Below are 16,823 nucleotides of genomic sequence, written 5' to 3'. Positions count from 1 at the left end.
AAGGCTAAATGAAAACAAAAGGCTGGCCTCAGTCTAAGGCAGGTTTGGTAGATTCACACAAAGGCTAGCTTATTAGCTTTCTAAGCACCTTTTGCATTAAAAAAAAAAAAAAGGCACCTTTACAGCAAGTTAATAACATTGTCACTCTAGTTACCTAGTCATTATCTTGGGTCACCAGCGAAGGCATAACATTTCCAAATGCTCTATCAAAAGCTTTTGGATCTCCAACTAGCATTTCATGTCCCTACTATGGGAGTAAAACATTCAGGGTCAAAGGCATTTACCTTGACTTAAAAAGCCAGCCTTACAGCTAAAACCTTGTGAAGATGTATATTTGGTATCTGATTAAAACATATATTTATATCCTTGGAATTAAATTACTTCTGGAAAAAAATAAAATAAAAATCTGAAGGATTAAACTTTAAAGAGAATAGATAAAAATGAATCAAACTGGAAAACTATAGCTAAAATGAACCTTAAGATTTTTCTTGACCTTGCATGATCTCTGCTCCACTGAATGGAACCAGTGCCAGTGAAAATTCATCATGGCCCTGTCTTCTACTTCCTCAAGAGTTTTTGAGCTAGAAGGGAAAGTAAATAAACTGAAATTATGTAGTAATAGTGAGCAAGAGTTGTGAAAACAGCAAAAACTGAATCAAGAAATCTGATACAGCTTATAAAAACTGACCCTATGTTTAGCAGCTCAGAAATTTGCTTCCTAAGTATTAAAAATGAATGACATCTCAGTTAAAGCCTCATTTAAAACAAACAAAGCAATAGACAAAGATTTATCCTTCTGTTGTGTTAAACTTTAGCTCTAATGGTATTACCCCAAAATAGGAATATGTTTTTCTCATGATCCTTTCAGAGATCAAAATGTTGAAGAACAGTTGCCATATACAGCTTGGAATGCTGGCATTAGACTACATCCCCAAGAGAAAGCGTAACACGGACGTATTCTTCTGTCATCACAAAAACATGCTTCCCCTTCTGTTACCAGGATTGCTGCAGAACCATTCTAACTCGTCTACTTACTGCCTCGAACAATACATCTCTGATCTATTACAAATATTGTATTCAATGACTTTAAAGGTATGGGACTAAATAAACCAGAACTTTCAACTTTGATGCTTAGATTAGCTGTCTGTCATCCTTTCAGTTTCTGGAGAACATCTCACTCCAGAATGCATTGGTTTTTAACAATTCTAGCTCTTCTAGTCAAACTTACTTAATTTCTGATTACATAAGGAATTGAAAAGATTTCAAGAGAAGCAACAACTTTCTTCAGACTTGGAAATAAATGCCAATTGTAACAGACCAGCCCTATATTAAGTTATTAGATCACCTACTTTGACAGTTGATTTTCAGGAAGAAGAAAACAGCAACAGCCCTGACTAAGTGAGAAGACTATGCAAGACCCCAATGAATTCCAGATAAATTATACTTTTTCCTAAAAATCAGAGCAATAACAGTTTGCTGGGAGATTTGGGAAAACCTGTTTCTTCAGCAGCTTAACTTTTAAAGAAATTAAGTGCCAAAATTATTTTGACAGCCCTTTTACTTGGATGGTAACCAGATCTTCACATTGCCTGAGAACAGAGCTAGAAGAAAGCTGGAATTTTAATTCCAGAAATAATGGGTTATGGAAGCTTTATTTTTTAAGGCTCAAAACATGCAAAAGCCCTGGGGCACAGCACAGAGCAAAACAAGTGAACATACTGTAAACATTTACACTGTGTAACTGTACCCTCTTCTTGCTGAGGATATCATAGCATACCAAATAAAACATGGAGGTCCACATTAACACTTCACTGTCAGCCCACAAACTGCCCTGAGCAGGCATTCCCTGAACCTGAGGCATTACTGAGTGCAACAGCTTCAAACTAGGGGGCACTCCCTAGCGAGAGGTGCAGCTTCCAGGATGGGTTAAGTAACAAAGTCCCTCCATTTGTGCCAAATAAAAATCCCTTACACTTGTTGTGATAAGGTATTAACCCCATTGCCCTGATCGACCATTGACCTCTGTTCAGTTGTAATCTGCTTCAGTTTTGAAGGACTACGGTACGTCACCTTCCTGTCCTGCACCTGCTGTCAATGGAGCAGTATGCAAGCTAACTAGGCCCAGATCAGTGGGAGTTGATCTCTTTCCAGTCAGATGTACATTGGGTTTTGTTTGTTTTTAAAGAAAATAATAAAAAAGGTGATAGTAGAAAAAAAAAAAAATTCTGTGCTTTTAACTGCCTTTAAAGAGAGACTTCTTAAATTCAGCTTTCTCAGAAGATCTGTTTTACTGCTGCAACCCAAGATTAGGACATTTATGTAACAGAGTAACTTTAAAAGAATCCATAGTAAGTGTATTAGGTGGAATTAGTACTGTGTTAAAATTCACCTGAGCCACTGTACTTTGCAACATTTTGCCTTTATGAATTCATAGGATTAAAAAAACAAATCCAAAATAAAAGAAAGAGGCTTCTTGTCAGCAAAAACTTGATGATTGCTACTTCTATATTTCGCAGCTGACTCATCTCTTTAAGAGTAAAAGAAACCCTTTTACAACTTGACAATTTGGAGCTTCCTGTTTAATGAAACAAGTTTGAGCCATGGAAGCTTTAGTGCAAACCAGATCCTCAAACACAAACCCCATATGACAGAGATTTGTGGTGTGCTAGGAAAAATTAACAACTAAACACAGATTTCAGTCAGAGAACATTGATGCCTTTTCATTTTGTTGGCATCACAAGCCCCTTTCTTGTTGCAATAACTCAGTTAGCCTGAATTAACTGTGTAAGCTTAAATATTCAAATATTCAGCTACTCTTCAGGGCTAGCTAAGAGTTCCTTCCTTCATGCATGCTTTGAATGAAAAAGAGAGCACAATTAAATGTACATTGTACTCTCCCCAAGATCTGTTCTATTCTCAATTTATGCAAGTAGATCACAGGCAAGTGCCACGTGGATTCTTCCTTGGGAATGTAAAGCATGCAATAGAAAAAGAAGCTTACTAGTCCTGTACGGCTTGGCTTGCTGCTTACTGAAGAGGCCACAGAACTGAGGGAGCTCAGGGAAGATGCACTCGGACTACGTTTCAGGGCTGTGGGAGTCGCGATCACTTTTCGCACGGTTGTCTTTGCTTTTGCTGGTGTAGTCGATGGGAATCCAATCTTTGTAACTTTGTGGACTGGAGCAAACAAACCATATTTTGGCTGACACTGGAAATACCTTTGAAAAACAAAGCAGACAGACGAGAGTACTAAATTAACTTCTGTCTTTTCATATACACGATCTGGTTTCACAAAGAATTCTAGATAAATAGTCTAACAGTATTAAAGGCCAGGGTAACAGCTGGTGACAGCTTCATCTATATTAGGTTGAGACTTTTTTTTTTAAACAATGGATTTGGAAAGGGAGCTTCTTTAGGCTGCAGTAGCACTATTACAGCAGACTTCAGAAATTCAACAGAAAAAAAACTCTTGAGCTAGAGCTGTTTCCTACATATTCCATTCAGATTCAAACACGCACATCCTTTCTCTTTCAGATGTTCCTCTGAGCTGCCAACAACAAAGGTGATAAGGAATTAAAAATAAAATCAGATAATTTAATCAAGCAGTTATATATTTGATTGCATATATGCATAGTTGATTATACATAATATGTATCTTTGGTTATACATAACCAAAACCCTTTTAAAATGGTAAGTTGTGAACACCCATGTTAAAATAGCACAATCCTTGTAGAAACACTTTTTAAAGAGTTAAAGAACTGTTCTTTACACTACATGAGAAAGATAATTTGTGATGTGAATTAATATTTTCTAAATATGACCTATTGAAGGAAGAATCTATATGGCTCCTAGTTTTTATAATGTGGCTATATGAGCTTTCAGTTCCTGCGATGCAGGAAAATTTTCCTTAAATTCAGCTTTTAGACACCTAGAGATATTTTCTTAACTGAGAATTCATTCCAAACTGGGAAACCGAGCAGAGGTTCAAAAAGCTGAAAACTGTGTTTTCCATTATCAGTCTATGAATAAAACTCACATGGGAGTTAGGAGAGAGTAACCAATCCAGTGAACGTGGGGCTGATGCAGACTTTCAGAGATGTGTAGGTGTCATAAAATTCAAATCAGTGTGTAAGGATCCCCCTCCCACCAGCAGCCAGGTTTACAGTCTAACTGCTTCTCTTGATATAAAGTTTAATTTAAGATGTTAAAAAGACAGAGCAAAACAGAGATACGCAAGATCTTTAAGGTGTCTATCTGATGACAAACTAACCTTGTTCCAGCAACAGCTCCATCATTCTTTCCAAGAGGTTCATCCAGTTCTACTCCACACCACTCTCCTTTAGCAAAGTCGGTTTCTCCCAAGAAACGCACAACTCCAGCTTTTGTTCCACCAACCTTGAAGCAATAAGACACACAGCTGTATTTACTGCATTTCCAAATAAAATACAAAATCCAGTGGGAAAGCATTCAGTATGATCACGTTCACAAAGCACATTAATGATGCGACCAGTTCTTATTTCAAGCTGCGTATTCTTTTGCCTATGGGTTGTTTTAATACCTTGAACGAATCTTCACAACTAAATTGTTTGCAGAAGAGGAAAAAAACCAAACCAAAACAAAAGAACAGAAACAACAAAACCTTTCTCTAGCATTTAATTCTGTCCAGTTTGGTATTTGGGAAAAGTTTGTCAAGATTGAGGCCACAACTCTATTGGATGACTTGATAAGGCTTTATGATTAACAAGATATTCAGCAAGACACAGAATAACCAGCAAACTGAATGCAATAGGATCTGTATTATATTTTCACACAAACTTCAGTCAGCAACAAATGCTTTCTAAGGGATTCTTATTTTTTATTCTAATTCTGTGAGGAAAAGTAAAAGAAATTCAATGAGAAAAAAGTCGGATTTTCTATAAGGAATAATTCAGAAACTACACAGCACAATGCTCTTGCACTTGGGAGAATTTACATAATGCAAAGCACTGCAAAACTGTAGATGCAAACAACTATTTGAATTCTCATGGAGGGGTAGAATCATTTTCTTGATTTTTTTTTTTTTAATAGCTCTAAATGGAAGATTAGAAATGATTTGCTTTCAAACTTAAAATCCTACATCTTTACAGCCATCTTGATCCTGTTCCACTTACTTGCCATGTTTTATAACTCCCAGAGGAGGAAGGAATTAAATTAGGTGAAGAAGCAAAAGGTGTTCAGTGGGACTGACGTTTGCCAAGAAGGGCCACGAGCCAGAGCTGCAGGATTCTTGTAGGTCAGAATGACAATATGCTGTGCCCTGTTGGTGTGGAAATCTGTTCAGCCTGTCTCCAGCACCAAGAAAACAAGCAAATGTTGATGGAAACTACCTCTTCAGGAGGGTCACTGGATTCAGTGTGGATGTTTTCAGGACTGTTGTTTTTTCACTTGTATTTTCCAGCACTCATTATACGATGAGGAATTTATTTCACAGCCTTAGCAGAAAGTTAGCAGTAACCTGCTAACACAAAGACTGTAATTTTCCTTTTTATGTGCTGAAAAGTATGTTAGGACTTTATGTAATTTTTCCATTAGACATTGTATTCCTTGTGGGGAGCTTCCCAGGGTAACCAGAGAACAACAGGCTTCTTGTGCCATCAATTAGGGTGCATGATTGCAGTACACTAGATAATTCATTTTAATACATTTGAGAAGTGTTCGCACAAGAGGTTAAGTGTGAGGAGCCTGGAAATGGAGTACATTAGCTTGCATGAAAGCACTAAGTGTCCTCAAAGTACTAAGTTAGATGACACACATTTGTGCTCTAGCTCCTAGTTCATCAACTGCACAGAGCTGACAGCTCTGTTAGAGATCCAAGGCTTCAGCTGATGGTAAGAAAATCCTAATCCACACACTTAAAGCCTCAGAAAACCAAGGAAGAATAATTAACCCCTTTGATCTTACTGAAACGGGAAAAGCAGATATTTTTCATCCCTGTTTAAAGTGGAAGCCCCCTTTTCTTCTGTCATTAGAGATCTTGAAACAAGACTTAACCTGCGGATTACATTTACGTCTTGCCATAGCAAATCGTTCTCCATGGAATAAAAATACACAAAGTTTACTGTTATCATGAGGCATGAGGCAGCCTAATATAGTAACTAGTAGAAGTAGAATGTTTGGTATTTGGTGTTCTTGGCAGAGAACAGACAAACATCCCCTCTCTCTCAAAAAAAAAAAAAAAAAAAAAGGAAGAAAAAAAGGCAAGAGTACTGCCTTGGAAAGGAAACTGACCAAAGTGACCAAAACAGTCCCCTGGAATCCAGATCTCCTCTAACCCTCCAGAGCACAGGGATGAAGAGGGAAGACCTAATATTGTTTTTTTCAAAGTATTTTGTGGGAAAAGCTATCCCTGAAGCCCACACGTTATTCACCCTCATACATAACCTACTTTTTCTAGAGGATAAATACCATAAACGTAAGTATAAATAACGTTTAACTGAACAGTGCGAGGGAAAAACATGCATGTGTGTGCTGTCAGGGGTACCTAGGCCTGCAAGTTGTCCTTGTCATTCCCTTTCTAGCAAGTTTTCTTTTTGTTTTGTTTTGTTTGCTTTTAACGAACAAGTTAAATTTGGGATAATCTTTAGGTGAAAAGAAAGACTGTTTAGCTCTGTGTGTACTGTTTCACTGGTCGGTTTTGTACTGTTCTCTGCCTGAATAAACAGAGTTAAAGCAAAGGAGGCCAGAAAGAACCCATTAAAGAAATGAGGCAGGAAACCTAAAACAATAGCCCAGATAAGGAGCATCCCCTCGCAGACAATAGTCAGGCTCGCTGTTGCACAGAGGGATTCCTCAGCAACTTTTGCAGAAGTGGCCAGGAAGCTTATTGTGGTTTTGTGGCAGGTCAACTACTAAAAAAATAAAATAGATAAATAAAAGACTTTCCAGAGAAAGGTGCCTGGGGAAAGCATGACAGAGCTATCTGAAGCCACTAGTGAAAAGGGATAATTAGGTGCAAAGGCTCCCAAAGACAGGGAAAAATGTTTGTAGGCTGTTCCCACCAACTCAAACTGGAAATAAACCTCTCAGCCCATAGAGCCAGCTCTAGGAAAACACGGGTTAACCTTGGGTGCAGAACACGCATTCCTTCTCGGTTCATACCTTGGCCCTGCTCACCTTCCACTCTTAGGTAAAAAATGTATGGCACTGATTTGGAAGATACGGCATCCAACTCCCCGCAGGAGGCGATCGGAAGAGGAGCCTTGGCAAGGGCTGGTCCTGGCTGGAGCTGCTGCTGAGGGCACGGGGGATGCACACGGGACCCCAGCCCAGGGCCCGGTGGGAGGGAGCACGAGGACAAATTCATGTCCCAGGAACATATGGGGATGCGCAACGTGAGATCCCAGGAGAAGAGCCATGTGACTGGTCTTGTAACCATGGTACCAGGCTTATTTTAAAACAAGACGCAAGGAAGAATGCCAAAGATTTTTTTTAATTTTTTATTTTTTTTCCCCAGACCTAATCAAGCTTCTTTGAATCACCAGCTACTACAGTTCTGGCTTCTGCAAACACTGACATGTTTATCCTTACCGATAGTAGGAATCGGAGTACACCACGGCAGTAAAGTGCTAATGGCATTGATGAAGCTATCTGTGGCTTTGCTCAGCTGTAAGCAAAAGCTTTCCAAGTCTTTGGTTTTAGAGACAGGGTCAGCACAAGTTTCTAAAAGCTATATGGAGAAATGGAGCATCAGTACCAAGAAGGCAGTTTTCCGTGACCTTCATTCATTCTAAGTCAGGTCACGAAATAATGGAGCAGAGAAAAGAACTGCCAGACCTCTTTTTAAAATGTTATCACACTCAGTATAGGCAAGCTGTAAAACACAAAGCACTAATATACCAGAGTATCTAGGTTAGGCTAGCAGTCATGGCAAGGTGAGGAAATTTGTTTGGAATTCACTACTGTTATGTCAAACACATGGAAAAAGTGAGTAAGTCCCATTTATCAAATACTAAGCTCACCTTAATTTGCTGCCATGCAAAGTGAAGTAATAAAACAGGTTTGTAAACCTGAAGCGGTTAAAAACTTCAAAAACTTCCTGATGAAAGCACTTTGGCATGAGCATGTCAGACTTTGTGAGAGCGTGTGTAGAGCTGTATTTCTAGACAAGCAGAAGGAGGAAACAAATAAACCAGAATAACCCAGAAAAAAAATAAAAAAAGAGATGGTCTAAAATTTGAGACCACCTTCACTGAAAAACACAAATCTCTTTGAAAAGAGGATATCCACTTCTGAAACTTTGTCCCCAAAACAGTATCATTTACTCATGCTGGATGAGCAGAGTGGAAAAGCTCTGCCTCCCTTGTGCCTGAGGACTGATTTATGGTGAAAAGGATATTTCCGTGTCTGTGACAGAGGCTGGGCATTTCCAGAAGCACTCAAATCCCTAACACTCAACACCTGACAAAACAAAAAGCACCCAGGCTCACAAACACATTTGAAAAACCTGGGATCTACTACTCAGAATCGTCTTTCAGCTGTTCCTCAAACTTTAGAGGAAGCATTTCCAGCTGGCAGAAGCAATTGTATTTAATTGAATCTTTCACCCACACAAGGCCAGAGGGAACCACCAGGTCATCTCCTCTGGTTCTCCCAAAAGAGGTCTTTACATTTCATCTGCTTACATCTGTAATGAACCCTGTAACAGCGCTGAACCGAGCTGTACGTGTTGATGTTTTTAGATCAGAGCTGATAACCATAAGAAAGCATACTTCCACTGGCAGCTTATTTTCATAGTTAATCTCTCCATTATTAAAAACATATTTAAATTTGAAATAAAACAATTTGACTGTGGCTTCTAGCCACTGACTCGCGTTAGGCTTTCATATGTAGGACTGCAGAGCTCTCCTGCAACCAGCATTCACCACGCAAGAGCACGCACTGTAAGCAACCACCTCAACTTTTGCTTTCATAGATAAAACAGATTGAGTTCTCCAGATCTTCTATTGCAAGCTACGTTCTCCAGCTTGAGTCATTTTGCAGCTGTGTTCTGAATCCTCTCCAATGTTCCCAACATGCTTTTCAAAACACGAAGGCTGTAGCTTTACACAATGTCCTAGCAGTGACCAGAAGCACGGTCAGCCCTGCTCAGAGGACCACATATTCTCATCAGTCCTTTTGCCACAGCATCGAACCATGAACTCCTTTTCGGTACCTTTGGCTCCTGGATCTTCCAGAGCTGCTGTCCCCCCCAGGAGGGAGCTCCCCGTGGCTGTGACACAGCTTATCTTCTCCTTATGCTTGCACACACTGCCATCAAATGCAAAATGCAACCAACAGCTTGGGCTGTGGGGATGAAACAAGTGCCTCTGGACTGCTCCACACATTGTTATTTACCTCTCTGACCATCCAGAGGTTTATCAGGATGGATTTACAATTACTTCCAGAGCAACAATCAAAGTGCTGAATAGCACTGACACGACATCAGCTCTGTCAGTTTTGCTTCCCCTTCCCCTTTTTTGTCTGATATTGGACAGTTTAGTTTCTACTTTTCCAGCTCATCATATTTCTTTTCAAAATATCTGAGTAACATCAGGCACTTGATCAAGGCACAACTGGAAGAGTGCTGGAGTACCTACCAGACTTTAAACCTACTTCTGTGACTCAGATCTTTCAAACCAGCAATTCTGTGAATAGCAGGATTAATGATGCTGCTTTTCCTGTGGCACTGGATATCATGCTCGAGTGACTGCTATCTAAAAATGTAAGAGTGACTGCAGCTGCTACATTTGATGAGAACAGCATTTAGACAAGACCTTGCTCATGCAGATTCTCTGACATGCAAAAATCTGTGGAGGTACAGCGAAGCTCCAAAAAACTTGATTATCTGTTTTCATCAAACTTGTAAGGAGTTATATTTGAAACCCCTACTTTTCTATCAGATTTGGCTGTAGCTAGGTAAAGTTCAAAACCAAGGCCAAAGCAGACAACAGAGCTAATGTGCAATAAGACACTCACATGGATAGGGAGTTATCACACAACCCTCCACTGCCAGAAGAAACCAATTTAATAATTAAACACGATCTGCTCTCAAGGCTCAATTCCTGCAGTCCAGTTATTCACAAAGGAAGTCATATAAAAATCTAACAAGCAATTGCATACTACAAAAGTCACCTGTGAATTTGCCACCACGAAAAAAGCAAAGGCCAAGACTCCAGTAAGTAAATAAATAAACTGTTCCTTCGCCCATCCTGTGCAGAGAAGACCAAGGACAACGTGTTCCTGGATGTCACTCCTTGGGGAAGGCAGGGGAGGGGAAGGGAGACAGAGCCCACACGCACAAAAAGTTCAGCCTTACACGAACAAACCCTTACCACGACTGCGGGAAGTCGCCTGTTATGGCCGTTTGGTCACAATAACTCACTTGCAATGTAGTTAAATAAGGAGCTGCCAAAACCAAAGAACTCACGATTAGACACGACTTGGCACCTTGCTGCACAGATGATATAAATTTAACATCTTATTCACCCATAAGCAGACAGGTAACGACACGTCCTGAACATTGCTTAAAGCTAGCACAAAAGGAAAGCTGCAGTTCGTTCAGAGAAAAATCACCAAGACAATGAATTACAGCCAGGCTTCACCCTCTGTCCTTCAGCTATATTCTCATATTCCTTGCTGCAGCAGCCATTTCACAAACTAATCTGCATTATAGATGCATACTTTACAATAGCTAAAACACTGTCTCAGTGTACATCCATAAATATGAGGATCCTTTAACTTAACATGACAAAGCCATCTAAACACCTTAGAGTCAACTCAGCTCCAGGATAAGGCAAAAGCCTGGCTGAGCAGCTAGGCATGCCGTGCATTTGCAATTACAAGTGAGGTTCAGGAGGGGACAGCCACAACGATTGCATGCCCGTAACTTCCAAATCTTTCTTCCTTTTCTATCCTTGTATGCATTATGGCAAGATGTTTTTGCACTGCTCTAACTGTAGCAACGCAAATGGATATTTGCTTTTCTAACAGCTAAATACGGGCTATTTTAGATTTTTAAATAGGCTAAACTCAGAAAATAATTTTCTATTCAGAATGTTACACAAGCTAGAAAATGGAAAAGTTAAAAATACCATATTAGCAAGGCAGGATTGTTTTTTAAAGGGAGAAACTTCTCTCGACATGTGAAATCTTTTCCCCTTTAAGAGTGCTGGAGTTTAATCAGTTGGCAGCCTTACGCGATGTTTACTTGAAGATAAGTTACATGGGTGGAAACAAATCCGACAATAATCTCCTATCGGCCTCTGCAACACTAAAGAACTTCATAAGAAATAACTAAGCGAGAAATAACTTACAGTAAACGCCATAAAACAGACACAATAAAAAGAAATTAGATGTTATTCATGCGTAGAGAATAACGTTGCAAAAAGGCCCCCTCAGCAGATGCCTATCAATCTATTTTGTAGCCTTTTGTGAGGGAACATATGGACAGAGGCCCAAGTTACAGCTTTCCAGCTCAGCTCCAGAAGCATCAGATTTGGCAGACCATGGTGAAGCTGTAACCAGTTAAATGAATGAAAGCACTTTAATCCTCTGAGAAGGCTAAGGCCCTTTAGGTTGATAAGATGTTTATATATTTATTTATTTACAAATACAGCATCTGGTCCATCCAGCAAAAAGCCTAAGATGCTCTCAAAGCTGCTTTAACCTTTAGGAGGTGCAACAACTGTCCCACAAAGCGGGTTTCCCCGTTTTATTTCAACAGGTTGGGTTTTGGTTTTCTTTGTTTGTTTGTTTAAACCAACTTTGCATGGGGCTCTTCTATCATAAGTGTTTGCAATGCTAGGGCAAACAGCTTCTCTGGCTGCGACTGGAGCAGGAAACAGAAACCAGCTGAGCCTGACAGCAATTTGTTTACGGAATCAGTTCACAGCTAGGCCTTTTCTTTCCCTACCTGCTTTACTACCTGGTGACAACACCTCCACTGGCACAAGAAGGGAGCAGACAAGAGAGGTCAGGACCACTCTCTCTGCATAGGAATTCCTATTTATACTAGCTTTAAAACACTAAAATTGCAGCCTCATTTTCAGTAGGCAAATCAGCTCTGGCTGTGTTAAACTTTGGACTGCGCTGTCATTAACCCCGGAGAGGCTGGACCGATGCAATGAAGGAAGTGTGGATTTCCCCAAAGACATTTCGTACGTTACAGCAACCCCCAAGTATGAGATCAGACTGCCCAGAGTTAATGTCCTCTCTCTAACAACTAAATCACATCCAGATCCAAGAACATACTTTAGATGTTAAGAGTGGAAATTATGGTTAAGACAGAGCTATTTAATTATGCTTTGCGTTAATAGCTTTTCCTTTGATTCAGCTATTTTTCCCATAAGTTATACATCAATACAACAAATGAAAAGTTGAATAACAATGAGTTACGTGTCAGAAACCACAGTTCTTTAAATATGTACCTTATCTCCCTGTTTTTTTCAGCGTTTCTGCATATGAACATAAAGTATTTCATCATACTTGTTAGTGAAAGGAAAACTACTGCTCAGCTTTGAGTCAGCCAGGCAATTAAGTGCAGGCTTGGTGAGTTTGGCTCAGATACACTGGGATCTGAAGAAGATTTCCAAGCCAGCAGAGAGCTTGTGCACTCTTCTGACCTGATCATCTCTGAGAAGGAGTAAATTATAGAAATCTAAGGGATGTCTCCTGCTGCTGCGGAACATCCTTGTTGGGGTTTATTGCTTCAGCTCGTGCATTCACTCAACGTAGTTTGATTTGCTTTTGTTTTGCTTTGACTCCTCCAGAATCTCAGGGAACAGAAGTTAGAAAACACAGCAACTTGACTCAGCAGACATATATACCTTTCAGCACTGCCTGTTTTCATGTTAAGGAAACTTTTTTGTTTGTTTGTTTAAGCATGCCAGGCCTCTTGGAAAAACGTGTTCTGTCCCCTGGAAAAGCAAGCCTGCACATCAGTGTAAAGCTTTGCCTCCTGAATCTTTTCATCTCCACAAGTATTGCGTCGTTTTGCACAACCTAACACGGAACACTCCAAGCTGGCAAGCATTCGAGAATACGTAGGTGATCACCCCACAACTCCACTTGTTTTCTACCAGGGAATTTCTTTTCCCTGACAACCATCTGATTGAGCATCCCAAACAGTTTGTGTGTCACCACTACTCTTCCTAATGGTATTTGAATTAATGGAAGATCCTCCACGACTCCTTTCTTTCTACCTAATTAAAGCAGAAATAGATACCTAACATTGGAAACTTCCTTTCCTACTAAATATCTCATATTTTAAAGCCATAGTTGTTTTGCCATGAGAGTTTGGGAGTGACTCTAAATATGGGACCATGTAGGATTAGGGAATTCTAAGTGCACCAAAGACTGGTGAAACAAATGGAGACATCAAAGGAATGAGGAAATAAGACATTTTTTCCATCCCCGCAAAACAACAAACACCATGCACTAGAGCCTTAATCAGCTCTTCAGGATCTCTTTGCACATACAGCCTTTAACCAAGCTACCTCATTCCCACACCGCTAGCTATGAACACTTGATGCAGTAACTTGTTGTGACACAAAGCAAAAGCAATCGTGAAGAGTTTACAGCTTCTCTTCTTCCAGGGGAACAGGACTAACATTTCAGTAGGAACTGAAAAATGTTCCAACAAAGCTTAGCTGCTGGGAAATGCTAATTTGTCAAGCCTGAAATGCTTTGAACACAGCATTTCAGGTTCAGCAAGCCTAGGTCAACTTTTTTGTAATGCAGAAAAAGCCGAGGAGAGATGTGAATTGGTAAACGCATTTCTCTGGCACTTAAACATCTGCCAGAATGGCCTCTTGTTTCCTGATAACCCAGATGAGGCAGGAAAAAAAAAACCAACCACGCTATCATTTAGCTTTTATTGTTGAAGGTACCACTGAGACCCAGTCAGTTCCTAACTAAAAATTTGAACAGATCAATTTAAGATAACTCCTATTAAATACATTTAAAAATCAAAGTTAGAGGAAAAAAACTACCAGATTGAAATACTCCAGGGCTACACTCCCCACCCTAGATCACACACAAAGATCAACAAAGTTGAGCCACATCTGAAGTCCATTCTAGAATGTAATCTTAGCTAATGAGCTGTGCCTTACCCGTATATGAATTTGCCCTTGAGGACATACTTTTCCAGTTAAGTATTTTAATAAGACTCCCAAATGAGCTTTTGTCTATCATGAATTCATTGTTCTGCTGAACTGCAATCCTGCACTGCTGGAGGCTCACTGTTTTCAAGCTGCAATTCTCAGCAGTTGTTTTCCCCACGTATCTAACCAGCACGGCATATTACTAAGGACCTTCACTGAGTATTCAATAGCAGTCAGTGCAAGCAGTGAGGAAGGGAAGCAGCATTTAGTTAGTAGCAGCAGGGCGGTCAGACTGCAGTGTCTCAAGGCTCAGAGGGGAAATCCTGTGCTGAGGTGGGAAGTACAAATGCCATAAAGCCTCTCACCTTGCGTAACATTACTGGAAAGCTCCTGCTGCCAGTATAAATGAAAAACAAATGACATGCCACAGAGCAGTCCAGTTGCAATTGTACCAGTGATGGAGATGGATCGCCTAGGCAAGCCACAGTAAGTGACAGGCAGGTCTTTTACAGGAACTGGTGCTCTGAAGCCAGCTTCCAGCAATCCCTCACTAGCTGTCCAGCTCTACAGTCCATGGTGCTGGCCAGGAAGGAGTTCAGTGGCAAGGAAAAAAAAAACTAGTGGATGAATGAATTATTCAGCCAACTTTTCTATTATTCCCAGTGATCTGGAGACTTAAGACATTTATATTTGAATTATTACTAGGAATTAGCAGAGCCTAGGATCTACTAAAAAAGATTAGCCTGGGATCAAAAATTTCATTTTTCTTAATACCAAAATTTGAATATTTACAAAAAAAAAAACAACAACAGGAGGGGTTAAAAACCGTCAGACAAGAAACCTGTCCATTTAACATTCATATTCCTTTGCACACTGTCTGACACTGGCATGTAAATTACACACATGCATCACTGTTATGCTGTGCTAGGAACCTCAAACTACCATTTGATGATTCAACAGGAAGACTTAAGGCAAACAGGAAGCAGAGGACGAAATACTAAGTTTAATCTGTTCTACTTAAACGGAATTTGGGACCTTACTAGCATCAAACCATGACTGTTATGGTAAATCTTCGTTCCCGCTGCCTCTACAAGAAAACACATACCAGCCCATATAATATCGATCCAAACATGAAAGGTACACAATACAATTATTCAAAAAAAAAAAAAAAAGTTTAACAAAACTTAGCTCCCTTTTAAAAGGATGACAGTGATCCATCAGCAGAAGCATTTATGGTTCTGAATTTATGAAGGGCAGCCAAGTAACATGGCACATCACCAACAGAACACGTAAATCCTGGGTGATCAGTGGCATTATGTGACTACTTCTGTCGCTGCCTATCACTACTCAAGGGAACAATCAATTACTAACTGTTAGCTTTCTAAAGATACAGCCCTGAATAGGGAAAGAGAGATGCATGGAAATCTAACGAGCTCAGATTTTATGTAGTAGGATTGCAGTTCTAGAAAGACAAGCTGAGTATAGGTTAATAAAAACATCTGGTCTTGAGCAAACACTGGCAAAACATAACAAAATAGAGATTGCCAAATTAACCATTTTGTCTTGGCACTGCCAAGACCTCCCTATAACATACAAAACTGCATGGGAAGAGCTTGCCTACAGAGACACTCAATAAAAAGAAAGTTAGAACATGAATTTACATTACCTGAATCAAGGAAACAGTAGATAAGTTCTGAGTGTTAAGAGAAGTTATAATACATCAAGCAAAAAACAGACACCGAAACTGCACGGAAATCTTACCAGAACTCGATCTCCAATTTTGAGCTCCCTTTCTCCTTTCTTTAGTGATCCAGCTTCAGAAAGATTTGATATAGATTCACTTGCAGTTTTTGAAAGATTGCTAATCTGAGAAGGAGTTGAATGTTCCTTAGCAGCAAGTGTTGTTTTCTGTGGAATTCCTGATGGGGGAAGCGCAGCAGGGGACGAAGACACCACGCTAGCAGTCGATGTGGAAGTTGGTGATGTAGCTCTAGATGCATGAGCTGCCTGAGTACCATTGGCTTCATCTTCTGTCAGCACTTTTCTTGTCAATTTTGATGGTCTTGTAAATATTCCCCTCAAGGGTTCACACTGGAAATAGCGAACTCCAGCCACAGAGCCATCGTTCTTACCAATTGGTTCGTCTAGAACAATCCCTGCCCATTGTCCTGGAGCAAACTGTGTTTCACCAAGAAACTGAATAAAGCCAGGTTTATTTCCATTGACCCAAACACGTTCCCCAACTCTGAAATCATCCACAAACTCGTCATGTGCGTCTGCAGTGGTTGTACTTGCGGACTTTTCACTGGAAGCTGCTTTTTCTGCTGGAGCTGGAATCAAGCACAAAGAGAAAGCAACAGGAATCAAATGCACTTATATTCCAGGAAGCATCATTACATAGTTTGAAAGTAATCAGCACTTGGAAAAGCGTTATTTCTAAGAGGAAGAGCACAATTCCAAGTTTTCTTAATTATGAAAATACTGTAATCTCCAGAACACAGTAACTCAAAACATAAGGACAGAGACACAATGCATTTAATATAACCTTCACAAGGTTTTTACCAAAACCATTTAAAAACAGTTTGTTTTGAACCAAGATGGCATTCAATCAGTATATTTATTTTTTGCATGTTTTACACATCATTTTTGTTACATCAGAAATACAAGCAAAAGTGTTTTAGTGTAAATAGTAAAAGTAGCGTATGC

The 16,823-nt window shown here is 39.8% G+C and overlaps 1 protein-coding gene across 7 annotated transcripts in view; it reads right to left on the bottom strand.

The window, feature by feature from the left end:
- Positions 1–16,823, bottom strand: part of CLIP1 (CAP-Gly domain containing linker protein 1) — a 65,832-nt gene that overhangs the window by 36,784 nt on the left and 12,225 nt on the right. For all 7 annotated transcript variants that reach the window (XM_068654130.1, XM_068654131.1, XM_068654132.1 and 4 more), the window contains exons 3-5: positions 15,879–16,447; positions 4,271–4,395; positions 3,002–3,218 (exon numbers count right to left, since the gene is read on the bottom strand). In XM_068654130.1, the coding sequence (XP_068510231.1) occupies positions 3,002–3,218; positions 4,271–4,395; positions 15,879–16,447 (911 nt within the window). The remainder of the gene's footprint in view (positions 1–3,001; positions 3,219–4,270; positions 4,396–15,878; positions 16,448–16,823) is intronic.

This window comes from Anas acuta, chromosome 17 (assembly GCF_963932015.1).
Source record: "Anas acuta chromosome 17, bAnaAcu1.1, whole genome shotgun sequence".
NCBI lineage: Eukaryota > Metazoa > Chordata > Aves > Anseriformes > Anatidae > Anas > Anas acuta.
This window is presented reverse-complemented; position numbering and strand designations above follow the sequence as displayed.